Raw genomic sequence first — 27,357 nt, 5'->3', positions numbered from 1 at the left:
ACATGAATTAGCGTGTACAATTGAATTAAAAATCAAATAGGGTATAAAATAGAGACACTTAAGTTTTGCTCCTTTTGTTCTGCTTTGTTTAGATGGAGCTCGCTAAAGAAGAAAAGTGTGAGTTTTTGCCTTTCCTGTCCCCGAGGAAGGTGGTCGTAAAAGCTGGAAGAATCGTTGCGATGCAGTTTGTTCGGACAGAGCAAGACGACGCTGGGCAGTGGCGCGACGATGAGGACCAGGTGGTCTGCCTGAAAGCGGACGTGGTCATCAGTGCCTTCGGCTCAGCTCTGAGCGACCCCGCAGGTACGGCGCTCTGGTCTGTTGTGTGTTAGTGCAGTGGCCTGAAGGTGTCCAGCTTTCAGGTAATCGTTTTTCACATTCGCGTTCATTTTCGTTTTCTAATGTGGAATGCAACAATCTTGATTTAAAAGGCTTACCCATGGTGTTTAATGAGTGTACAGAATTGTTTTAAAAGTGGTGAAAATTGAAAAGAAATTAATCTTTCTTTTAAGCTAATTTCCAAAACATGCATTCTACTTTATAATAGTGTTAGGCTTATTTCCTATATGACAATGGGTTTATCTTCATTTAGACTAGTGTAAGAAAATGTAATGGGAGGGTTCAGATGACCAGTCTTCAGTGAAGCAGGCAAATTTGGGCCTAATGAATGCCAAAAAGGCAAAATTCATTTATTAATGTTCTCAGGACAAACCATCCCTATAGTCATCAACATCATCAAATTAAAAAGTTCAGACTCCTGTCATTTCATCTAGATGGCATGACGGGACATTCTAAGAAAGAACAAAATGTTTAAAGCTAGAGTGGGAGAAGAAATGTTTTATATAACATTTTAATTGAAAACGTAAGTCAATCCTGTAAGACTACTTTGTGTTATACCTCACACACATGGTGTCTTTCTGGGCCACTGTAGATGGAAAATACCTTCTTTTTGCAAATTCTTTACCTTTTTTCATACCCTTGAAATGGTAATTAAGCCTCATTTTCTCAAAGGGAAGTAAAAGTCATTTCTCTAGCTCAGAGAGTCACTGAAAGCAATACCGATAACAAAAAAATCTAGACCGAGGGTGCCTGTCTATGAATTCATACTATGTTATGTTAAAATTACATTTTGTATCTGAAATAGAAAACAATATATGTGTGCAGCTATACATTTTTATGCAACAGATTCATAAAATTCAACTAGTCATCAGGACATTTTATCTGTAGGACATCAAACATCTTGATATTTGAAAACACCCAGATGTTTAATGTCATCAAGATAAATGTTTTCAAATACCTGGATGATGGCCTGAATTTGTCACTTTTCACACAGATATTTATATGATATTTAGACATAGACACAGTCATAAAATGGTTTGTTTATTCGTTAACTGAGTTCAGAAAGGAAAAAAGAACAGTGTGTAAATTGTATTTAATTAACAAAAAATTATATTGTTTTCAACACTCTGCATATCAACAAAAATTGAGTAAGATATTGAATCATGTTTACTAACAATTCTGTTTATGATTCACCTATGAAAAACTCTTTTGCTATCTAAATTTATCTTCCATTATTGGTAATCCTAACATTAAGAAAATTATATCTTCCCAAACAAACCTAAGTAGCTGTGGGTACTTAGAAACAGCTTTGACATCTCAGATTTTGTTAAGCTTGTGTTTGTATGTTGTGTGTGTGTGTGTGTGTGTGTGTGTGTGTGTGTATAATAACTGATTTAACCTGACATTTAAAGTATGCACAAGAAAAATTTATTGTTTATCTTATTAGTTTAAAGAAGTCCATTATTATTTGCTAGCACATAAATCTGTTTACACCTTTATTCAGTAAGTTCTAGAATGTATTCCATGGTGTCAGCTTCCTCAAGTGCTGCCCATGCTCTGTCCTGCATATGTTTGGAGAAGTCAGGAAAAGCACAGCTCTTCATGATGCTGCTTCTCCCCAACTGCTATGAAATAACAACCTGTCTGTGGGAAGTACCCTTAAATAGGCCCCTGTTTTGCCAGGGTTCCTCAGTGTTTGCATGAGTAAGAGCCATTTCCCACAGCAAAAGGGAGCTGGCGGGCCTGGAGTGTACCGCAGTGCTAGTATCTTCTGCGCTCCTCTACGTATTCTCAGCACCATTTGTTTTTGGGGGGATGGAAGCATTAAAGAAGAAGGTGGGGGTGGAAATTTTTCTTAGAAGTTGATTAAGAAGATATTTCACAAGTGGCATTTAAAATCTTAACAGTTTCAAAGTTAGAAAATATTCACATGCACATCCCATTCAAGATATAGAGAAAATCAGTTAAGCAGAGCAAGTTGTCCTTTTGGCTAAAAAAGGAAAGATATTCATACTATCGTTCGTCTGCTTCAAGTCTTGCCCCACTGTAATGCCTGTGTGCTTGACTTTTGGCAATCCGTTCCGAGATACCTATTTTAATATAATTATGGATGACTCTTACAGTGTTAGCCTTTCTTCTCGTCTCTCCTTTTCCGTCTGACTTTGCGTGGACTCCAATAAATTGTATGCTAGAAGCAGTGACATCACCTCACTCCTTACTTGGGTTTTGAATTGGACAATGTTAAATATTTCTCTTTGAAATCCTTTTCTCACAGTCACTTAACCTTTCTGAGACTCGGGCCTAATTTATCTATTAGAAAACAAAAAAGGCAAAAAACAAGTGTAATAAAACCTCCTCTCCCTACCCCTCAAGATTATTGTCAGAATTAACATGAAATAGTGTGAAAGTGCTTTGGAAAACCAAATGTGACACATTATTATTCCTGCATTTTTCTTTTTAACTTTTCGTTTCTGGGCTTATTGCTGCCTACTTTTCTCCCTCTTGCCATTACTTTGTAGCACTTTTCAAAGTTGAGACATTCACCATTTTTCTTCTTAATGTATTTATGGACTCGGTGCCCTGTCATCCATCATTTCATGCATGCACACACTGAACCTCGTGTACACCAGTGGTGACTAGACTTACAGGGAGGCATGACTTCATTTCACTGTGCGATGACTGAAATCTGGTTCTCCACTTCCCATGTCTCAGAAGATCTCATCCTTTAATTTCGTATCTGTGTCCGTGCCTGTGACAGATATTTACCAAGTGCCTAATTAGTGCCAAGAGTCAAATATACTTGGGAGAATACAAAGTAGATACTCGTTCCCTGTACGTGAAAACTTCAGTTAGGAGTGGAGGCTGACCTGTAAATTACTGACTAATTAGTTACGCAGACATTACATTGAGAGATGCACGAAATTCTCTTTGTCGGGTTTCCCTAGCACTGGCCTCCTCTCCAGTTCCTTATTACTGTCCATAGTGCTGTAGTTTTGGCCCAATTGCCAGAATTCAAAAGGTTATCACAAATTCAATTTCCTCCTTCTATGAAGTTTATATATTGAGTTTATGAGTGTTACCTTGTGCTCTAGGACACAGTTGTCCTTAACACTGGAGAAATTCAGCGAATGAATGAACCTGTGTATACTGTGTACGTACGCAGGTTTATTTTCCACCGTTGCCTTTTGAATTATTCCTCCCCGTATGTAGCACAGGGTGAATGTTATAGCAGCAACTCAGAAAATGTTTAATCAATGCGCCGTATAAACACAAGCTGAAGAAGTTCATGGACTCTCATAGACTTGAGAATACATGAAAGTACTGAGATAATTTTACTCTCAGCAGTCTGAATAGAATGATACTTTAAATGCACATACTTGTAGAGTGTGAGTTACATCAGTAATATATATTTGCAAAGCTAGCCTATTGCCATGGTCTGTGTCTAGATGTCCTCGCAAAGCTTCCTGCAGTCATGGGGGGACTTACAAGAGGTGACTGGACCTGGAGACTGTGGTGCTGGGATCGAGGGTGCGGGATCACTAATCAGTCCACTGAGTGGTTTGGCGTAGTTCTGGCTGGAATTAAGGGTGTGAGTGCTACCCCCGCCCTAGGGCAGGTTGCCTGTGTAAAATACAAGGGACAGAAAGAGGACTCCAGTGCCCTCCCCTGCCTGCTTGCTGGGGGCTGTTTGTCCTCTGTGATCCTCTCTGCCAGGCCCCCGTGCTTTGGAGCCTGCTGACATGGACTGACACCTCTCCATCTGTGAGCCAGGTAAACCTTTTCTCCCTTAACTTCAGGTGTCAGGCATTTTGTCTCAGCGACCAGAAAAGTAACAAAGACACCTATGTTTGGAAATTTAAAGGAAATTAAAATTTTAATTACAGTCTCTTTTTCTGGTACATTCCATTGCTTTTGCAAGAGTCTTAATTTCACAATGGAGAACCTATAACTTTGTTTAGAATGTGTACCTAATGTAGCTGTTCAAAAAAGCATTTTAACAGCTTACAGAAATTATATCAGATTTTTAAAATTAAATTTTGATGATATACTTGGATTTCTTCACAAATTATTCCATTTTTCCTAAAATTAATACCAACTAAAACGAATTATCATTATTTTTTCTAATTCTATTTTCTTTCATTTTTTGGATTGCTGCAATCAGTGGGATAGAAAGTAAGACTACAGATTTCAAATCCTTGTGCACAGAATATATATCTGTGCTTGTGTGCATGTTTAATGGAGTCGTCTAACTACTGCCCTACACATAATGTCCAATTTCAAATTCAATTCAGATAATAGCATAGCTTTATTTGCTATCTTTTCTGTGAGAAACTGAAAGTGGGTGTTTCTTAGAAACTCTCTTCTCTTCCCTCATTTGGAGTTTGTAAAATTCCAAATCACATTACATTGGAATTTCGTTGTTCTAAATTGATTTTAAAGGCTATCAGAAAATTGAGTACTAATTGCCTCTAACTGGCATTTCTATTCCAAAAATATACTTCTCCACTGGAAACTGGAAACATTTATTTACTAGATATTTATATTTCAATATAGGAAATCTCTTCTGCTAAACATTTTATGAATTTTAGATTTTATCTCTTCTAGAAAAAGTTCAAGTTTATGAGACTTCTTATTTATCCTATAGTTTATCCTTTCTTCTATTGTTTGGAATGAACTGATAGTTGTGAAATTTATATATAATTACCAATTACACTTTTCGTTAGTCTAGCTGAGACAGTAATGTTGGCCTGTCTTCATACTTTGGGAACCTAACAGACATAATTGTCTGGTTCTTTGAATGTGTGTCAGACAGTTGAAGGAATGGACTTTAGTCCAGGAGCTCTATAAAATTTCCACGTGCTAACCTGTAACTGTTTACTTTTTAAATGCACACTCTGAAAAGAGCTATGTCCTTTCACCTTCTAGAATTTATAGTTTATCTGCAAATTAGACTACAAACCCTAGGAGGGCAGAGACTTTTACCTTTATCATCTATTTGACTCTCAGTATCAACTGATATGCTAATGTATGTATAATAGTTACACAGATATATGTGAATTTGACTTGATTCATTTCCGGATATTAATTTTATTAAAGCTATTACTTTTTTCAAATAATAGTTGCCTTTGTTTTTCTTGAAGAATAAAAAATTAGGAAAATATTTTTGCTATTCTCTTATTGTCTTTTCCCTTCTTTTAGCATAAATTATTGTACTCTATAATTCAACAAATATTACACTAATTAGAGTCCTCCTGGTGTATCAGGCCCACGTAGGAGCTCTGGAGCCAAGCTGCTTAGCTGGACACCTGTCTCTCTTACCCTCTAACTTTACCCTCTCAGGAATTTAGGTTCTAGGTACGTCTTGGTCTTCGTTATTTAAGGAGGATGATCATAGTATCTACTTCCCTAGTGTTACTTTAAGAATAAATGAATTAACAATATATGTGAGGCATTTATACATAGGCCTAGCACACAAAGTGAACGTCTCTGAACTTTTAGGTTTTGTTTTTGCTGTGCACCAAACCATTTAACGATTGAGTTACGACACACGTGTAGTGGTCTGAGTGCTGTCTAGATAGAGAGCGCTCAGCAGTCAGGGCTTCGTCAGGTGCCCTGGGTACTCGGTGAGCACTTCTTTACATATACGTGGGGCAGACGGTCTTACATTTATGATTCTTTAAATGGGAAAGTGTTTAGTATATTTGGTTAGTTTTACTTAAGAAATTTGTGTAGTTTATAACTATCATACATTTTAAACTTTTTTATTTTCAATTCTGTTGTTTTCTCGTACCACTGAAAGGAATTTTCTTTCCACTGATTTTCAGTAGCTGGGGAAATCTCCATTTCGATTTTCTACAAATCAGGTATTTAGTGAACAAAGTATTTTTAAATCACTTTGGACTTCTTGTTTAAAAAACTTGAACTTAGGTCCGATGGCTTTGTCTGTTTCCTCCACGACACTGGCTCATTTTAGCAAGCATGGCAGAAGCACCTTCAGCGACACTAAAGCCTTGAGATGAAACCTCGGTTTTGGAGAGAAAGCTTTCAAGAGTGCTGGTGACCCTGCCTCAGCACAGCTGCTAAGCACGGCCCAGGGGAGCGGAGGGGCGGGGCCTGCGCCTGTGGGCCTCTCCAGGGTGGGGCCGGGGTCACCCTCTCCAAGACGGGTGGGCCTCTCAGCCAGTGCCTGGGTCTCCTTTCTGCTCTCCCTAAGAACTGGACCTAACGGGGAAACGAAAACCTCAGCTCTTTCTGGATCTTTAAAGCAAGCCTTAGAAAACAACTCCCTTGATAGCATTAATTACAGCTAGTTCTGTAAGAGAGTGTTTCAAGGGAAAAAAAAACTTTTAAAATCACTCATCAACCCTTCTTATGAGCAGGACCTCAGAAAAGTTTTTGAAAGCCTCATGGGGTAAAGCAAGCACTCTGTCAATATCAGCTTCAATTAAGCTTTGATTCACTTCCCCTCATACCGAGAAAAGGGGTAGGCGTGAGCTAATTGGCCTTGTTCTGCCCTAAATCAGAAGTAGAAATTCCTAGTTAGGTGAGAAATGGCATGTGTAAGACCCTAGCAATTCATAGATTCAGAAATTTGTCAAATGTGGTCTTTTTTGCTTATTTAATTTAGGTATTGGAAAACGTATGAAAATATGTTTTAATATGAGCACAAGACAAGTTATGATAATAGTTATCTGTGTTTTTTTTTTTTTTTGAGACAGGATCTCACTACGTGTAGTTCAGGATGATCTTGAACTGACAGTGTAGCTCAGGATGGCCTCAGACTCACAGCAGTCTTCCTGCCTCTGCCTCCTGAAAGCAGGGACTGCAGACATGTGCCGCTACACGCAGAAGTTATCTGTATTCCGTTTTAAAAGATGGAAATCATCACGTTTGATTTGTCTTACTAATCAAAATGGTACTTAGTCAGTAGTTCACTAATGAATTCACATGAGGTCTTTCAATCACATTAATTCCATTAATCATTCTTTGTTATTCTGTTTTTGGCATTTTGTTGTTGTTACCACCATGTTATATTTTCAAAATATAAAACATCTCTTCCAGAAACTGCTGATGAAATTGAGCAGTTCAGTAAAAAAATAAAAAATTTAAAACTAGCCACTCTTCAAATTATATATCTGCTTTACCCAAAATAAAGATGAGGGGGAAAGAATAAAATGCTAAGTCGAGAAACTCTATTAAATCAGTTTTTCACTATTGTTGCATTTCTGTAAACAGCAGCATTTGTAATAAAGTCTTAAAGAACAGATTAAGGAATAATGTATTGCACTGCTAGACACCTCTTGGACTGAGCCAGACCTTACAGGAAGGACTTGCTGATGATAAAGTTAACTAGCAATGGAAGAGATAGAACCGCGGAGTTTTCGGCGCGGTGTGGTATGCACACTCAGTGTGTTATGCTGTATCGGCTTGCCTTGGCATTTTCTTTATTTATATTTTCAAGTGTCCTGGAAGGGGCAGGACACCGTGTGCTGCAGTTCCCTCATTTCACGTTTGCTGGTGAAGAACTGCTGTGGCCTGCAGTTCTGAACTGTGAACTAAGCGCAGCGGGCCAAGTGGTGAAAAGGCCAACGCAAACCTTACCTCCCGGGCACTTCTAGTCAACAGAGGGGACCGGCGGTTGGGGTGAAGCATGCCGGGAAGGTGCAGAGTCCTAGCAAAGCACAGAAGAGTCCGTGCTGCAGGAAAACTTCTGAAGAAGCAGGTTCTGAGCTGACGCCTGAGTGATGTGTAGGAGTTCCCGAGTAGAGGAGGGGTGGACGGGAAGGAAGCCACGGAAGGCTTATGCAATTTCTCTGACGCCGCACTGTTGGAGTAAGTAGTCATTTTACAGTCATTTAAAAAGCTGTAAAAGTTATGTCTTTAGAAAGTTGTCATCAGCCTACTTATTTCATGCATGTTCTTATCTTCGTGAATGAAAATATGCACTTTTCACTTTTATTTGTGACAACTTTCTTGCTTTATGATTTTTAGTATCCATTTGCTCATTACTATCCTTGTAATAGACATTTATTCAATATATAGCTATACTCTGAGTCCCTTTCAGACGTGTGGGAGAGAGAGCATTGACTCCTCAGAGACCCACAAGCTAATCAAGGAAACAAGTGTATAAATAAATACCTTGCTACATAAAGTGCTAATTTGGACTGGATTTCCGAGCTTGAGTAGAAGTTTCCCACATGGGCTGGCAAAATGGCAGCCTGTGTCCAGGCAGTGGAGGAACACTGTAGCAGCAGCAGATGGTGGAGTTATATAAGGAGGAGAGGTGGGCAGGGAGAAGACGACGGAAATTTGACTAAATGTTTCTGTGGAGTCAAAGGAATATATATTAAAGTAGGGATTTGAATTTTATTTTATAGACTTCCAGGTGACAAACTGGGAGGTTAAATACTAGAGAGAGCTCTATGTTGGATGAAGTCATTCTGCCAGGTGTCGGCTCTTCCTTCTCTCCGCTTGGAGTTTGAACCATTTTAATACTCTTCAAATAACTGGGAGTTAGAAACAAAGCAATCACCTGTCAGGGTGTCCCATCTTAGTAGGAAAGTGTTTGTCTAATGTTGGATGCCTGTATCAGGTAGACGTACTCCCCCCACAGTAGGGTGTGATCTCATGCAACCGGTCCCCTCATGGCAGGCTGGCCCCTTGGGGCTCAGGATGAAGGAGGAAAGAGAATCATGCTCATACTGGCAATCAAGCCACCAGGGTGGCACATACTCATTTTCCTGTCCAGATTCATTAATTACAATCATTAATCTCAGCTTTTGAGGAAAGGTAAGAAACGTACCGAGAGACACTAAGGATGTTACATCGGGAGTTATTTTCCTACACAGAAGGGAGAGTCAGGAGTTTGAAATTAGCACACATGACACAGTTGCAGTCATGTTGGGGAAAAAAACAGCCTGGGATTAAGATAGAAGAATATCAGTGCAACCAGTCAAAGAAATTTTTTTTCCATAAATTTCTGTGTCTAAGGTAGAAAAACTGAGGATACAGAAGAAAATTTAGAGTTATGTTTCTTTTTTTATTTTATTTTACTTTTTTTTTTCTTTTCTTTTTTTTGAGACAGGGTCTCGCTGTGCAGTCCAGGCTGGCCTTGAGCTGACTTTGTATGTAGCCCAGGCTGGTCTCGAACTTTCAACGACCCTCCTGCCTCAGCCTCCCGAGTGCTGGGATTACAGGCATACACCGCTATGCCCGGCTATGGAGATACATTTCTTAAGTGGAGTAGTCAAGATTTGGTTGTATATATTTGCTGTCGTAATTGGAGGCAGGTTACCTAACTTCAGAGGTAATCAGATGTTTATACAGCTGATAGAACTCAGGAAAACAGCAGGGAGAATGGCACTGAGGGAAATGGAGATGCACTGCATTTGGACTTGTTAACCCATTCAGCAACTGAAACTGATGAGAATGAAGAAAGTAGAGAAGGATTGAAAATAGACATTGGGAGTGACTGCACATCATTTGCCTGTCTTTTTACTCTCATAATTTCATTGCCTAAAAGGGATGCTGTTCATTATTGAGTTAATGAAGGAAGTTAGAACAACTTCTCACAAAAGTGTGATTAAAGGGATTATGTGCTCTTCTGAAACACCGGAAGCATCTCATGTATCATGTTATGAAGCTTTTGTTTTCTGATGGCAAATATATTGAGGACGTGAGATCAATGACACTGTCTTCCATGGTGCTCTGCCTCCCCCTTTCATTACTACGTGGCCTTTCTCATGGTGTTGCATCACTTATACTGCCTGGATAATGCCACTTTTGTATGTCCTTTGAGTTTGTTAGCTCAGTGATGAAAATACATTATGTTTACTCTTTACTGTACATTGCCTTGATTTAATTATATTCAGGGAAAGAGGCATTCTTGGGAGCCTGATAGTAAATCGGTACAGTTTTTTAAAAAGTGCCCCTATTATCAGAAGATTTTTCCCCACTGAAAGATTGAATGTCTTTCTATTACAAAATATTCGGTGCACAGAGAAGATGAAATGGGGGAGTCTAAGCAAGTGCCGGCATTTCTGCAGAAGAACTGCTCAAAATAATAGAATCCTAGTGCAGTTTTTCTTGAAAATTATTTTAAAGGGTGGAAGTGATGAGGAGGGAGGTCGAACTGATAACAGTGCTCAAAGTGATTTGGAATCAAAACCACATCACTTACGACTGCCCGAGACGTCTGTTTGAAGCCCAACATGATATTTCTGTAATTATTTTACTTCGCTTTAATAACGGCATAGGAATAGGTTTGTTTCCCCAGTGAATAGCTCTGTTCAGAGCTTTCCTTATCTTTATTTTCCAGGTTTCACTAGTGGTTGATGTCATATGCATTCTTACAAGGAGACAGTGGATAAATCGAATCAAAATAGTTTTCCATCAAATCAAAGATTTTATACAGGAAGTAGAGCAGTGGCAGGTAACAAATTTTGTTGGCAGAAAATGGAAGAATAACATCATTGTTTTGGAGAATAGAAATCATGAAACATAGCCCATAATGCTCAAACATAGCCCATGATGCTCACAATATAGGAAGTGTGACAGATGTCCTGGGCTTTATTGACCATGGCTTATTATATGTGTCCTTAAATACTAGTTATTCTTAGACCTAATAGCCTTCTGAAATAATGACCTGAACTAAAATGTTGTGACATGTAAAATAAAAATGTAAGCTTTTTAATTAAAGCATAAAGTGATTCTATCAGTTATATACTATATATACTATATGATATTCTTATGAATATTATTTTATGAGGCAAATTATTTTGACTGGTACTCAAAATGTACCCTCAGTTATGGAAGTCACCCCAGTGAGATGTAATATCTGATGTAGCTGGAGAAGGAAACCCTTCTTAGCGTTAATGTCCATTCAGGGATGCATTGACGCCATCCCCTGCCTTGTTTTCATCATAACAGCTATACTTAGAATGTTTTACAATTATGGAGTTCTTTGAAATGCCTTCAAGGGCTTACTTGCGGAACGTCTTCTTTTCCTTATCAGAACATGAGTGTCAAATGCTATGTTTTGTAGCAAGTGCTTGGCACATAGCCAGTGTTCTCCTAAGCCCTCTGCAAAGTATGGTATATTCAGAACGTGCGTGGTTTACTATCACTAAATGTTTTCTCCTATTTGTACATTGCTGCCCAGTGAACCTCTGTGTCACAGTGTCATTGCCTTACTCTCCTGCTTTAAATCTGAAATTTTTTCCCTTCATGTTAATACTATAACCAAATGTTTCAGTTAAATTTTGATCCTTTTACTCTGCCTTCCTACACACTTGAGAGATCTAACTTTCTATTTTGTTATTGTGTATTTATTAAGTATAACAGGTTCTGTTAGGTTTCCCAAAGTTTGTAGAAAATAATGCCTTGTTTCTGTGTGCATGAGCCTGTAGTCGAGTAGAAAAATGTGGGTAAGTCAAGTTGTCCTAAGGTTGAAAGTGGATGAAGGAGGAACAGATACACTGCCGATATGACCAGTTAGGAAGATGACTTCCTGCAGAGGTTTCTGGGAATTGTGGGATCTGTAATAGTGCAGAGGTTTCAATAGGAATTCAGAGAACAAGACGGAGAGACCCTCTCCAGCACTAGGCAAAAGCGTGGATCGATACATGTGGAAGTGCGTTTGGCTGGGTCGTGAGGTGTACGGAAGACCACTAGCGTAAGGGCGAGAACGGAAGAGTTTTCAGTATTAGGCGAAGGTAATGGGTTTTATCCCAGGGCTGGTGGGTACGCGAAATCAGAACCGACTTGTGAATTAAATACACTTTTTCACATACACGGGGAGCATGGAATTAAGTATGTCTCTCCTTTGTTTACTTCCACACTTCTCCTATTTTATTGCACATACTGTATATGGAGACATATATGTTTCTACCTACTTTAATTATACATTTTATATATTCTGAGTTATATTGACATTACAGAAGCAGGGTATTTCATTCACATTTTAACCAAAAGAACCCACCACAACCCCTATGGTCGAAGTATTCACTCAGTGAGTAAATGAATAAGGAGATGGATAAATATTTGTATGAAAAGAATGAAGTAACTGCTGAGCCATAATGTCCTGCAGACAATTCACAGTAAAGACAGAGACAAGGGAGAGTTGTGCTTCCGTGAGTGCCCTGCTAAGGCGAGCAAGCACTCCATCTGCTCAAGATTCCACAGCCCCGGAAAGAGCTTCTTGTAACTATTCATCGTGCGTCTACCCTCACTCCTGCACAATCCTACCGCTATCAGTTTAGAAGCAGAAGTTATGTTGTTGCATTTCCTTGTCCCAAATCCTGCAGCAATTTCCTGCTTGATGTAGAATGAGGTTCTTCCAGCAGGACTGGCCCAGCCTTTGCCCGTTCATCAGGCCTTTCTCTTGTGTTGCTTCTTCTCCTCCACCACATAAAGCCTCCTTTTGTTCTCCAAGTGCCTTAGCCAAACCTGCCCTTAAGACCCAGGGACCCACTCCCTCTTTCTGGTACAGCCTGCCTGTGGGCTGTCTTTCCTTGACTAAATCATTCTTACCCTCCCTGTTTCGGCCCTCGTGTCCTCCTAGCAGACAGGTGGTCCCAGACCTTCCGTCTCAGCTGGGATCAAACCACCAATCCCTCTGCTCACCCCTTCACTTTCTGGTAATTTTTTCATGTTAACCTCTTTACAGGCATTCTGTTGCCATGTAGTTCACTTATTTGCTTATTTTCTACTTTCTTCCAGCTGAAATAAACAACTCACAAGGACAAGCCCCTTATCTGTGCTTTACCACAGTAGCTGTAGAAAGACTTAACGTAAGATACTCAACAAAAAATACTGTCTAAGTAAATGAATGAATTCAAGCTAATGAGAACGTTTTAATAATTATTTTCCACTCCTGGAAAGAATAACCTATATGTACTACCTTATATGTTTGCCAGATTTCTTGTCCTAAGTTCCTTCTATTCTAGCTTTTGCCTTTAGCATTTACCTCCAAATGTCATCTTTTTACTACTCATTGAGCTCCAGATTACCAAATCTCGTTATCTACCTTATGTTTGCATTGCATTTGACATTTCCTGAAATTACCTCTTTACTTTGAATAGGTGACTCAGAAATAGTTTGATGTTCATGAAACCGTGATGAATCCTTCTTGAGCTTTAGTGCAGGTTGCAGTTGCTACTATTTTAAAAATAAATGGCTGGTTCTCTTTTCTTCTGTATTTTCATTCTTCCAGACGTGACTCACCCTTGTGACTGCACTTAATATTCTGAGGTCTAAGTGTTTATCTCCAAGTGCCCCTGGATATCTCCAGACATTTTCAGCTTGTTTGTTTGTCACTGATTTATAGTGAGGTTCAAATCTGAAGGCTTGACCTGGGAAACTGAATTGTCTCACATTCCTCAACTGTAACATTCACATACTGCCAGTTCTGTGAGATTGCAGAGACGTCACGTACACAGCGCCTAAGCCAGAGCCCACTACGAGCTCATGAAAGTCCACGGTGAGCAGTCCCATGTTTATCACTGTAGATCCTATTGGATATACCTCTTGTCAGTGCCGAAGATATTTGATTATATGACAATGCAGCTGGTCCTCTACAGAAGCTATATTTTGAAGTGTGCACTTAATTATATGCTAAGGTTGTTTAAATATAACTCTGCTGTGTGTTTTAAGTTTGCATTGAAGTGTGCCTGCTGACGATTGACAGGGGAAAAAAAGCTGTAAGATGGATATCAAAAAATAACATTAATGAGCTGCTAAAACTAAAATTACAGGAACTTATGAAATTGGTTAAACATAAAAACCATTAAACTGTTTACTGAAGCTTCACAGATATACTGCAGCTAATGAGCATTTCTGCTATTTAAATAAGCCCAAATTGAACACACATTACATGGATACATAATTAGTCATGGCAGACAAACACACATAGACTTACTTTTAAAGCTCTATTTAGGAAATCTTTTCCATTTGATTTATTTTGCTAATTAAAATATTTTTCAGTACTCACTTATATTTTAATAATATTGTTTTCACAAGTAGGATAATTTACTGTTGGCTTTCTATGTGTTTTTATGTGTGCTTTAAACGCAGCAAATGGGGATTTGATATTGGACATTTTTCTTAACCCTTGTCTATAATTTTCATAGCACTTGATGACATCATTCAGTATTTAAAAAATGTCTTGCACTGAAAGTATATGCAAAATATTTCAGTAGTCTTTCTACTTTTCTCACTGTCTCATAATTATCAAGAAATATTAAGCACTCAAATGTGCATAGGATTATGATGATTATGGCCCAAATCAGATTAAAGGATGGTCTATTCCTTCAAGGAGTTCGTAGTCATAAGTAGATGCTATCACTGAATTTAAATAAGCAAATCAAAGTGCAGCATTTGGAAATCCAACTGAGAATTTGAAAACAATCCCCATATGTTTACTTCAAAAACACTGACATCCTTGGGGAGCTCTCTTACAAATAGAATGAAATCAAATCTTCAAGGAGTTTGGAGTCTTAGAAAGAGGGAATTATTACAGAGAAATAAGCAAATTGAGGTGAAGTGCTTGCATGAGTTTAATTCTGAATTGATTAGTTGGTCAGTTTAGAAAATGGATAGTAAAAGCCCAGCAGAATACAAGTGAAATAACGGACTTGCTGTAGGCTGTTATCGACACCCATCCCTTCTGTTTAACTTGGGGAGCCTGAGTCTATCCTGAGCCTGGTGAGGAAGAAAAGCAGGTTCTTCCTTGTATTATGATTGAATTTCACAAGCCCACCCAAACAGAATTGCCCCGAGCGCACCTCCGTCACTGTGGAGAATGTGTTTAAGGACACTTTTGTGACCCTTCCTCCCAGTGAGATGATTCTCTAATTGTGGAAATAAGGCATACAAGGGTATTGAATAAGTCATAATATGTAATATGAGTGTGAGAAAGAGGGAATGGACAACCGAAAGTCCTCCCGACACAGACAGAGCCGGCTATCAGGCTCCTGCTGTGTGCTCATCACTGTGTAGGGTGCTGGAAGTGGATAACTCTGACTTGGCTCTTGAACTCAAAAAGCAGTGAAGGCAGTGAAATAATGTCACACAGTGCCAGCTTGGTACAAACGAGACTGGTTAGTTTAACAGAAAGGGAAATGAAAGACTGCAGTGGAGATGCCCGAGGCTGATCTGTGGAGCTGGTCGTCATGATTTCGATTTGGAACGTGTCCCAAAGTCTCAAGCATTGAATCAAAGGCTTGGTCTTCAGTGTAGCAATGTTCAGAGCTCACCTAGAGGTCTGATTCAATCCCGCAGGTGCTAGCTCCATGAATGGGTTCCTGCACTGATGAGCCTGTAGCGGAACAGGCTGGTACGGGGTAGAGCTGAGTAGGATGCTGTACTTTACCGGGGGTGGGGGGCTGGGTATCTCGTCCTTTGCTGCTCCGTCTCGCTCCCTCCCACCCCTTCGAGCACTCGTGAGGTCAGCAGCCATGCTCTGCCAGGGCCTCATGCCAACACGTTCTGCTCAGCAAAGGCCTGAAAGCAGTGGAGCCAGCTGATCATGGACTGAACTTTCTCAAACCATCAACTAAATCTTCCCAGGTTCAAGCTGTTTTTCAGATATTTGCCCTTGGAAAGTTGACTGATGCTTGTCTGGTCAAGACAAGGTCTTTTGCTCTCCCTGTAGCCCCTACCTGTCTCACGGTAGCTACTCCCTGGAGCAGTGGAGTAATCCGAGGCTGCTGGTTCACTTGCCAGTCCTTCCCCTGCTTCATCAGAAGGCTTTGGAGTCAGAAAGAATTGAGTCAAAATATTGGCTCTGCCACCTGTTGCTTTTGTTGATAGCATTATTTACTTTCAAGAGTTGTTTCATGATCTAAAGGGGTAGTATTTCGAAATATTCTGCATTACCCCTGGTAACTATGAAAGATCTATGAGTACTGATTTTTTTCTTCACATTACATAAGAATACTGGGAATGGAATATGAGAAGTAACTAGCAGAGAATTTCATTGTGCAGATTAACAGATGTTGATATTGTTTGAAACCAAAGATTCGTATTATGCCAAGACTTTCAAGCTTTATTTTTACGCCATTTGGGCTGGAAGAAAATAGAAACAATGGCAGCAGTGAAGGTTTAAATAATATCGCGTAGACAGACGGAAAGTGAGAGAGCGTGCGTGGTGGAAGCCAAGGTGGACTTTCACGAAGAGGAAGTGGTCGTGTGTTGAATGTGCTAAGAAGAGAAACTGGCAGCGCTTCACCGAGGGGCGGCCGTGGAGGGCACAGGGAGAGCTCTTGCGTGGCTCCTCCAGCTGTGTTCTTTGGGTGCCTCGTTCAGCTCACCTTGGGTCTGCAACGCGGTCTTCACTAAGATTCACTGAATTCAGCACTGCAGCTAGTTCTCATTTTAATGACTGCAAGGAAGCTTTCAGAAGCAAATGCAGGTGCGCAGTGGTTTATAAGCAGGAAATACTGTATATGTGGGTCCTGACTTAAAGCAAGTATCTAACTTAGAGGTCGTAGTCGAGAAAAGAGAGGAACTGACCGAGGGAGCAAGTCCCCCGCAGATAAGAGGAGAGGCTTCCAGGGCCGGTGCGAGGCAGTGCCTCTCACGGAGAAGAGTGTGGATCACACCAAGCAGGAAGAACGGAGAGGGCGCTCATCCAGGGCGTTCGTAGACTGCGCAGTCGGGAGACGATGGAGCTCCCCTGCGATAGCTGTGAGGCCCCCTGACCGTGAGGGGCACGTCAAGGGTCCGGTCGCCAAGGACTGCGGGCGTGCGGCAAGGGTGTGGACCGTGGTCACACTGCGCGGGGGTGTGAAGGACTGAGCTCACAATGATCAGTCGAGAAGGGGACGGCCCCAGAGAGAGACTTGGAATTCAGGACCGATGTTAGGATTTGAGTGTGGGATACAAGTAGAACATCCAGGTTATAATCTCTGACAGGGACCAGAAGGACCCAAATGGAAGAAGAGCTCAGACAGAATTTTCACTAAGATGAAGTTCAAAGCCTGAAGTGACGAAGTGTCTTCCTTTTCTTCTGCCTCCTCCTTTTCCTCCACTTCTTGCCCCTTTTCCCTCCCTTCCCTTCTCTTCCCTCCTCCTCCTCCTCTTCTCCTCCCACTTCTCTTCTTTTTACTGTCTCTGATACAGAGGATGGAGTTCAGGGCCTTCACACTGAGCTACATGCCCAGCCACTTTTTCACTGGAGACTGGATCTTGTTAAATTCCCAGCCAAGATGGGAACTTTCGATACCTTGTCTCAGGTCCCCAAATGCTGGGATTACAAATGTGTCCCACTGAACCCTGCGAAAAGTCCTGTAATTTCTGGTGGAGAAAGCACACTGGACTGAATATTTGGGAGCTTGGAAGAGGGAGGGCGGAAGTGAAGCCCATGAAGCACGGTTAGCGGTGAGGAGAGCCCAGACAGCATCACTTACGTCTGAGACGGGAGGAGAGCCAAAGCAGTGTGATTAGACCGTGGGCTATTTCAGAGAGGCACGAGGGCTGAGGTCACAGAACGTGGTGCCCACGGGGATGGTATTCTCACCAGAGGGACAGACTAGAGGGTGTAATGAGTGGTGGGAAAAATAGGCAGTCAGTGTAAGTGAACACACTGGGTAGATGGAGATACAAGAGTGAAAGTAAACAGAGACTCTAAAGTCAAAAGCAGAGTTTTAAAAATTAGCGGGGGTGGGAGAGGAAGAAAAGAGAAATACCGTAAATTAAAGAGAGTGAAAGATAGTATGTGAAGTCTCAGAGGAGCAGCTCTGATTCAAGGTTACCATTTCACCAATTTATAGGAAGGAAAATACGATGCCTCACTGCGGTATGTTTTGGAGGATAGCACGTTGACTAAAATACTTAGAGCCAAAGAGAGATAAAGCACAAAGCGCATGCCAGCAGGCCTGATACTCCTGGTGGAAGGCATTCTCTGTTCTGCCCTTTCCTTACCCCGCATCGTTCCGTTTAAACAGAACTCAGACACCCCGGCCCCACCGTTAGAATTTATCTGCTCGTGCTGAGATTTTGCTTTGAGCTCTGAACTGCTGAGACCGCTGCCTCCACTTGCCCTTTGTTTCACTGTGTTTTGGTCCTTCTGGGTAACGGGCTCCATAAAATTACACAACAAGCACATAGTGAGTTCATCTGTGTTTTCCAATGTTATTTTATGACATAGGTTGAAAGATTTTATTCCTCCTTTGTTTTATAACACATGAAGCTCTCCAAAGAATACTAATCATCTTTTTTTTCATTATGCTTTCTATTGTACTGTTCTGTTGCTTATGGAGAATTAATTTATATTTATGTACTAAAATATAACATTCTTGACATCTTTTTATAAATACTGCGAAATATACTTGTCATATGCTTGTGGGTTTCGCCTTTCCGTATACGACAGTGCAGCTACATCAGTTTAATTGACCTCGGCAGTCTGCATCTGCTGGTGATGTGGCCCTGAGGGACAGCTTCTGCAGTTTGAAGCTGAGGCTTATTGAAGAACTTCTGTGTCACAATACAATTAAGTCTATATAAAAAATCATTTCATGCATAACATTAAGTTGACTAAAAGTTCTTATTTCAAAACCATTTCTTGTTATAAAGCTACCTCAGAGTGTCTTTCCTTTTTTAAATAAGCTCATTTGAACACAGTAGTAATTAAAGCAGAAAATTAACATAAATCTTGAATGTTTGGTATGAATTAAGGATGTTTTCTTTCTTTTTAAAGACTGCGTAAAATTGTAGGCATCATATCATTTAGCATACTTCTCTCGCATTTGCAGAATAATGTAGCCTGTGCATAAGCCTGTTGGGGGGTTCTTTTGCAAGTTCTTCTTCTGTTCAGTCGTGGAGCTGGTAGGACATGCGCTATAGTTTCTAGCTAGGTGCAAGCCAATGGAAATTTTTGAGAAACTGTTGATGATCATGAAGAAATCCTCTCTCATTTTATAAATGGGAAAGAGGAAATACAGCCCCTCTATTGATATTCATTTAGCACTTCATAGGGAATGGCAAGCAGTTATTTGGTCTGCAAATGTAAACACACATTTTTCACCCACTTATGCTTTCATTCCCAAGCTGGGTGAAGACGGAACAGAAGATACACTTGTGAGGTTTATTTTCATTGCCTGGCAAGTTAAGCAGATCAGCAGAGATGCAGAGGAGCTGCATCAGTAGATAGAAGGGTAGCTGCGGTGATCCAGAGGGTAAAGGCCTTTCGTGTAAGAAGCCACTAAATAAATGCACTCCTCGCTTACAAGTATTAAAATGCTCACAGGTTTCCTTAATGAATCATTGACTTCAATTCTAATTTAGAGTTTTGGAATTTAAAAAATATGTTTCAACAGTAAAAGTAATGGCTTTATTTCAAGAATTACTGAATTTTTTAAAAAATATATTGTTTGGGTCCATAAGCAGATTTTAGAAAGTTCAGTTAGTGTAAGAGCACTGTCTGAGTGTTACGTCCGCTTTAGTAGAGTCTGAAGATAGAGAGAAGTTATCATCATTACTTGGTTTCAAATCATGATAGAGGGCTGGGGATTTAGCTCAGCAACACAGCGCCTGCCTGGCAAGCGCGAGGTCATGAGTTCGATTCCCGGTGCTGGAAAAAAAAAAAATCATGATAGAGTCCTTGGAGCAGCTGGGTGGCTTCCCTGAAAGAAGACACTTCTGACCTACCGCAGCAGTGCTCGTGCTCATACATTCTGTCCATGTTCTCCTTCTCCGGTGATGTTCCGTAGGTGTCGACACAGTGGATATTAAACAACAACAGAGATACAAATGTGTTTATTTTGATTGATACTAGTAATATCATAGTAATATCATAGTAATGGTAGTGGCCTACCATTTTTTTTCTTTTACTTCTGGAATAAAATTAGGGCAGCGTTAAATTTGAAGGCATCCAAAAAGAGCAGAGGGAAGTTAGGTAAATAATTTTCAAAAGGAGACTGAGCTCATTCTTAATATAAAAGAAGATTGTTTTTGTTCTGGAACATAGTATCAAAAATTTGTTTAATTTTTAATGAAGATTACCTATTACAAATGATAAAATAATTAAAACAGTTGATATTCAGACCTGAGTCTGAGTAATTAAAACAATTGATATTCAGACCTGAATTGTGATGGATCTTGAGTATTACAGTGAATCATAATATGTACATTTTTGTATCATAAAAGACACAGTTCTCAATAGCTTCAATCTAAGTCACCACGCATTTATTAAGCACCTGCTGTGTGTAATCCACTGTGCTCAAGCGGAGATCCAGATACTGTGAGACCTGAACTTTAAATAACTTGAGGGCTCCTCTCTAAGAAAAGGGAAAAGGAACTTTTGCAGTTTAGAATTAGGAGCAGAGCCCTGAGAAAGGCTGATGTAAGTGAGAGACTCTGACTTAAGATTCAGTAAGGTCACCGTATGTATTTCTTTAACTCCAATAGATGCTGTGAGAAATCAAAGATACCTAAATCATAATCCCCACTTTGCTCAAGCTTAGAGTAAATCTGTGCTTAACTTTCAAAGATATTCCCGAAAAAAGAAGAGATAAACATAAAAAGGGCTTTGATCTTCTAGTGAAATAATTTTGAATTTTTTCCCATTTAAAATCAATATTTATATTAAAACTCCAAGTGGCCAAAAGTATATTATAGTATTAGAAAAATAAGGGTTATTTTTATAGAAGCGCAAATTGGTTCTCACTCTGCCTATATTTATGAGAAAAACTTATATATACTATTCAGTGGTGATGTCGTATGTTTGCTGCAATTATAATAGGTTGAATTGATGAGCGGTATTCACTATTGACTTGCAACTCAAGTAGCTGTCAACAGATGGTAGTGATGATCTGTTGTGCAATGGGGAACAAAGATAAAGGTCTCCTTTCATGTGACCTTTAAAGACATTAGGAAAACCTCAAAATGCCATTCTGCTTTGAAAATAATTACATGAATATTTAATTTTCTGTCAATGAAAGGTGAAATAGAATAAGAGATACAAATACCAGAAGACTTAAAAACCTGAGTGTGATAGCACTGAATTATCTAGTTATGCGCTCACACACCCACCCATGAAGTGCAGCAAGTAATATGGACACATCCCTGTTCTACTGAAACCTGCAGTCCTGTGGGTGGAAAAAATACAGGCAGCGTACTCCTGGAATAGCTTTCTACACTGCTAATATTGCTTCAGTAGAAAGCTACAAATATATGTCAAGGTTTATTTTTATGGCCTTTTTTCTATTATGCTCAATAAAATACTCATTTTAGATGTCAGACTGTTTTAAGCTTGATTATTTTCTTATATAATTGATTCATTAATATATTTAACAATTTATACTTCTATTTCATGACCACCACATCATTTCCTTAGTTTACATTGATATTTTGGCCAGGCGTGGTGGCACATGCCTGTAATCCCAACACTTGGGAGGCTGAGACAAGAAGATCACAAGTTTGAGGACAACCTAGCTACCTAGTGAGCTCAGAGCCAGACTGGACCACGTAGTGAGACCTTGTCTCAAGAAAAAAGTTGTTATTTTGTCTTTTTATTTGCATTAAAGAGGAGCTCCTGTAATCTGACCTGACATTCTGTACATGGTTACCTAGAGAGAACATTTCTTCCTGAGTCCTGGCTTAAGTATAGATTGTTTATCTTTTTTTGTTGTTGTTCCTCTTGGAAAAGCCCTTTCTTTATTTTTTTATCTCTTCAAAATTTTAGATTAAGTCTCCATTCAAAAGTTTTATTCAAAAAGCATTCAACCTTTTTTTGTCCATGACAAATTTTACATTTATGGGATCACAGCATATTTAGCAAAGAATCATAAAAGTATTTTACACAATAATTTCCACGAGGAACTAATGATGGTGTTTACATTTCTTAGTGTTTACAAAACAAATATAAGAAGTCCCTGACTCGAGGTGACTGTGTTTCTGGTTCCAGAAAATTACTTCACAGTAATGGCAGATAGTTTGGTGAGAATGTGGGAGACTTTGTTTTATTTTTATTATAAAATACGTTGTGAAAAGAAGAGATCAGCCGTTGACTCTAAGACATGTTAAAGACTATACCTGTGATACACAGTAATAAACATTTCTGGAAGAAATGATACGCATGGATATATTTTTGAAAATGCATTTTGTATGTATATAAAATGTTGTATTTTCTATCTTTGTGTATCCAGTACTTCTTAAATACAAAATCGGGATCTGAAGCAATGCCCAAGTTTGTGGGCTTTAATTTCTGCATGTGAGGTGTGTTTTGAGGAGGTTAGGTCTGTACACTTAGAATGTGTGCACTTCAGTATTGCATCAACTTTTCATTTTTATGGCTCATTAAAACACAGTGGCTTGAAACCCCAGAACAAATTAAATGATAACTTTCCTTAATTTTTAAATCATTGTTATGCGATGCATGCATTAGTCATTGCCTGTCATATTCTGCTTTTCTTCCAGTAAAAGAAGCCTTGAGGCCTATAAAATTTAACAAGTGGGACCTCCCAGATGTGGATCCAGAAACGATGCAAACCAGTGAACCGTGGGTGTTTGCAGGTGGTGATATTGTTGGCATAGCTAACACTACGGTGGAGTCAGTGAACGACGGGAAGCAAGCTTCCTGGCACATTCACCGGTACATACAGGTATGCATTTGGGACCAATTTCAGTTCATTTCTCCAGTGCGTTCATCTTCAGTAGTCAGTTATGTAAACGTTTTATAGGCTGGAGAAAGTATTTATTAAATATGTCCGTACATGTTTATTTGGATGTGTTATTTTTAAATGAAGAGTGGTAGAAATATTTATTGGATTAAAATTTTATTAGGCATTTCTACTAGTGGAATGCCATGAAATCGTTAGACTTGCTTTGTTGAAAATGATTTTCAGTGGCTTAAATACATACATACTACGTTTATCAAATCAGATGGTGCCTAATTTATGATTATAGATAGAATCTATATTCATAGTTATTTTTAACAGTCCAGAAAACTATTTGGTCTGTCCATTAGCACCAGATGAGGTCCCACCCAGTTCCCAAATTGTGTGAACTAAAATGAAAAGAAAACAAATAATTTATAAATCACAGTTGTAATTTTTTATATTTAATTTTATGTGAAATGCAAAATGTAAAAATGATGAACTGTGCATACGCTGGTACACTGAATGCTAACTTCTGGTGCAGAAAGCTGAACTACTAGATCGCAGTCTTACTTTTGGACTAAATGCTCCATTTTTTCTTGCTCTGTAGTTAAGGGCACTTCCTCACGTACACAGAACGTTTCTGGAAGAGTTAGCTCCCATTCTCTCAGACTTTTATTGTCTCCCATTGGAGAACGATTCTACTTGCAATATGCACTCCTGTCTCCCTCATTTTGGTTCCTCCTGTTTCTTCACCATGTGTTAGCTAAATGGCCTTCGTCTTTCATCGTTCCTTGAATTCCTTCCTCTTTGTAATGGCCACTTAGTACCTCCCAGCTTTCCTTTTCCTGTTTACCTGAACTTACAATTTTTTGGTTGACCAGACGTCACACTGAGTAGCCTGTTAGCTCCTTGGAGGACTGAAAGTGGAAGATGCTCTTAGACCGGCTCAGAGGAAACTTCTTGAACGTGTTTTGTTTTGTTTGTTTTTCTCCGTTACCAGGAATCTAACTCACGACCTCACGCTTGCCAGGCAGGCGCTATGCGCTGAGCGCTGAGCTAAATTCCTAGCCCTAACTTCTTGAATGTATAAAAGGTAGTTGAAAGGAACGACGCAGGAGGGACAGAGATGCCAAGAACATTTAAGATAAACCTGAACAGGAGTCTGGAAGGTGCCTTGGGTTTTCTAAATACAGAACCCATTTAAGTATTGTTATGTAAATACATAATGCTGAGGTGTCTATTGCGATTGTTGGTATGTAGTGCTTCACTGTTTCATTTAGAACAATGTAGAACTCTTCTCTCAGCACTACTTTTCAAAAAGAATTAAATTATTTTTACCTTACATTATACAAATATATGGGATATAGTATGATAAGTCATTATACACAGTTTGTGAGGATCAAAACAGGTTAGCTAATATGTCCATCTCCTTAAAAACTTTTTAAAAATTTTTATTAACATGTAATAGTTATACAAAACATCAAAAGATATGGTGAATATTTAAATTTTGAAAAGTTATTACCTTAAAAGACATACTGCTTTTTTTCCTTTCCTGTAGCAAATGGTCTGGAGGGAGGGGTGAGGAAATGAAAGGGAAGGTTGATAAAAGAATTAAAATGTGCAGTGTAGACTGTTGTGGTTGTATATGGCTATAATCTCAGTACTTGGGAGGCTGAGACAGGAGGATCCCTGTGAGGTGAAGGCCACCCTGGGCTACATAAAGAGTTCAAAGCCCGCCTACACTGCAAACTAAGATCCTGTTTCAAAACAACAGCAGAAAACCATGAAAGATGTGTTATGTACATGCACTGACTCCCCAGGCAGAATGTAATCGTCATGTACTAACAGAAAGCACGCTGCGCGTGTCCCTTCTCTCTCTGAACACGCCATCCCATCCGTGCTGCCGCTGTGAGAAGCAGATCTGCAGGTCCTCCCTCGAGGGTGTCTTCACCAGGCGCGGTTAAGTACTGTGAGTGCGGCTGCACATTGACGCCCAGGGGAAGGCGGGCGCCTTAGAACGCGTCGCCGTGTGACCTCACGGTCCTTATTCGCTGGAGCCGGCAGACTCTGGCTCCTCCCCCAAACCCAAAGGCCGGCGGAGAGCAGACATTCTGAGCCAGCTCTGGACCTTAGGCAGGCACAGCCATGCAACCAAAGCCGCAGGAAGGATTGCCGGCCCTGCTCCGAAGCGTGGCCGGAGGGTGGGGCAAGTGTTTTCGCAGTGAGGAAGAGCGTGCTGAGGGATTTTATTGAATGCGTCTTGTACTGGAATGTGGTTTTTTTATTCTAAACACTCACTTTGTGCATCTTTATGGGTGTAATATGGTATTTCAGCACATTGTAGAATTATGCGCTGACCACAACGCGCAGTTTAGCATTTCTGTGACCTTATCATTGCTTGGGGTTTAGGGCCTCGGGCCTCCTCTCCCAGTTCCTCCCTAAATACCTGGTAGTCAGCGGGACCCTGGTCCCCACGACGGTGCTGTGCCCTGGAAGAACCGTCACTCTGTGACCGGATACCCTTCGTCCTTAGGCGATCCTCTCAGGCCTTTCTTCCTCCCGGGGCCCGGTAATCGGTACCACGGATTACCATGAGCCTTGCCTGTGAAATACCAAAGAATTCTTCGTGCTGCTTCTCTTTTCTTCAGCTTTCTTGAAGTTGGGAGAAGTCTATGAAATAAAGTGAAGAATCATTTTATTTAGCTTCCACTCACTAAAGAAAGAGAGGAAGCAGACCTTGAGTACCATGAAGAAAATCATGTGCATGCTTTTAAAATACATATTACCAGCAAGGACAGTGTTGGAAACATGCAATCTAAAAATTGATGCCCCATAAGAACCTTGGGTTTGGCTGAAGGATTTCAACTTCTCAAGCAAGTGCTGACTCCCATTGAAAACGGGCTAGCCGTGGAAGGCGGGTAAAAATCTGTGCCGAACAGGATCTGCGCTGCGCTTCCTGCCGGGGCAGAGGGTGCGAAGTGCTGGGCAGCGACAGCACTAACAGGAGGAAACGGGGAGTGGGGTCCTCCGTCCACACTGCCTCGGGTGGCTCCGGCCCTGTCACTCCCAAGCGCGGGACCCCTTTCCCCCTTAACCAGTGCCCGCGCCCTGCTGTCCCTCATCTTCCTAAAGTGCAGGCTCCGTCCTCTGTTCCTCATTTAAACCCCGCACGGGCTCTTCTTTGCTCTCCGAGTAAACCCCGGACTCCTTAGCTGGCGCTGTCAATTTGAATTCCCCCAACAGCCAAGACTTCTCTTCAGTCTAGGCGCTTCCCCGCGGTGCCCCTTGCTTCTGGCTGGGTGCTCGTCTTCCTGGCTTGCTCTGCGTCCTCCTCCAAGCACCCTGTGGCATCACCGTTCTCTGTGCTGCTTGACTGACGGGTGCCTACGTTTTGGTCGTGCCTAGGTACAGCAGTGATCACGGGCTTGTCGTTGTGTTCTCACGCTAAGAAGATGTTCATGTGTGCAGCAGTGAAAATTTACAGAGGGAAATAAGTTTATAGGGAACTTAAAACTAATGGGATTAGTATGTGTTGAGCTAAGATTATAAATGTTTTTCTTATAGTCTTATTAAGAATAATCTCTAGAATATATTGTGTGTGAATGAATGCTCATAACTCACATTTCACATCAAGTATTTAGAATTTCTTTATAATATCCCTTTTTTTGATAAATGTGACTATTTAAAATGTTCATGTTGGGATTTCAGTATTTCCCTTAGTTATCTGAAGAGAGCTTCACTTAAATTTCATTAGTTAATTTGCTCAATTACCACTTATTTAGTACCGGCTGTTGGGCTCAGCCCTTGACATTGGGAGTATACCAAAATGAATTAGTATGGAGAGGTGTAATATAGTGACTGTAAGTTTGGACTCTGAAGTAAAGAGCATATTTCAGACGCAGTTTAAATAGTGTAAAATTGTGTGACCTGGGGCACATTACTTCATCCCTGTGGGCACGGGTAAATAAGTGATTTATTGATAAATAAACTATGATAACCAGAGTTATATACTGCTGAGTTAGAGGGAATGTTATATGAGAGAATTTCTGGAAAGCTCTCATGAAAGCCTACTGTATAAATATTCATTACTTGTTTTGTTGTTGTGGGTTCTTAGACATTATCTTTTAAATGAATAAAATGAAATCAGAAAAATTATAAAATAGAAGATGCTAAAAATATATAAAAATGAAACCCTAAAGCTTATGATATTAATAGAAGACAACTGAAATAAGCTATTTCAGGTAATTATTACAGCATTTTATTTAGTGACTCATTTATTCATCCATATGCATATATCTGTCTGCCCTTGGAGTCATGGATTCGTCCTTTCATTCGGTATGAAATACTTTACAAGTAGTACAAATTACTAGGTTTGTAAATAGAAATTAAAACACGTGATTTGCTATTAAGGATGTCACAA

At 40.0% G+C, this 27,357-nt stretch overlaps 1 protein-coding gene across 1 annotated transcript in view; it reads left to right on the top strand.

Annotated features, from left to right (window-relative positions):
- The window catches only part of Dpyd (dihydropyrimidine dehydrogenase), a gene marked incomplete at its 5' end in the record, with an annotated part of 793,723 nt that overhangs the window by 342,697 nt on the left and 423,669 nt on the right, over nucleotides 1–27,357 (top strand). The window contains 2 exons of the mRNA XM_005389092.1: nucleotides 93–303; nucleotides 22,756–22,940. Coding sequence (XP_005389149.1) covers nucleotides 93–303; nucleotides 22,756–22,940 — 396 coding nt within the window. The remainder of the gene's footprint in view (nucleotides 1–92; nucleotides 304–22,755; nucleotides 22,941–27,357) is intronic.

The sequence above is a fragment of the Chinchilla lanigera genome, unplaced genomic scaffold (genome assembly GCF_000276665.1).
Source record: "Chinchilla lanigera isolate Chin_1 unplaced genomic scaffold, ChiLan1.0 scaffold00034, whole genome shotgun sequence".
Classification (NCBI taxonomy): domain Eukaryota; kingdom Metazoa; phylum Chordata; class Mammalia; order Rodentia; family Chinchillidae; genus Chinchilla; species Chinchilla lanigera.
Note: the sequence above shows the minus strand (reverse complement) of the source record. Positions and strands in the feature narration are given on the sequence as shown.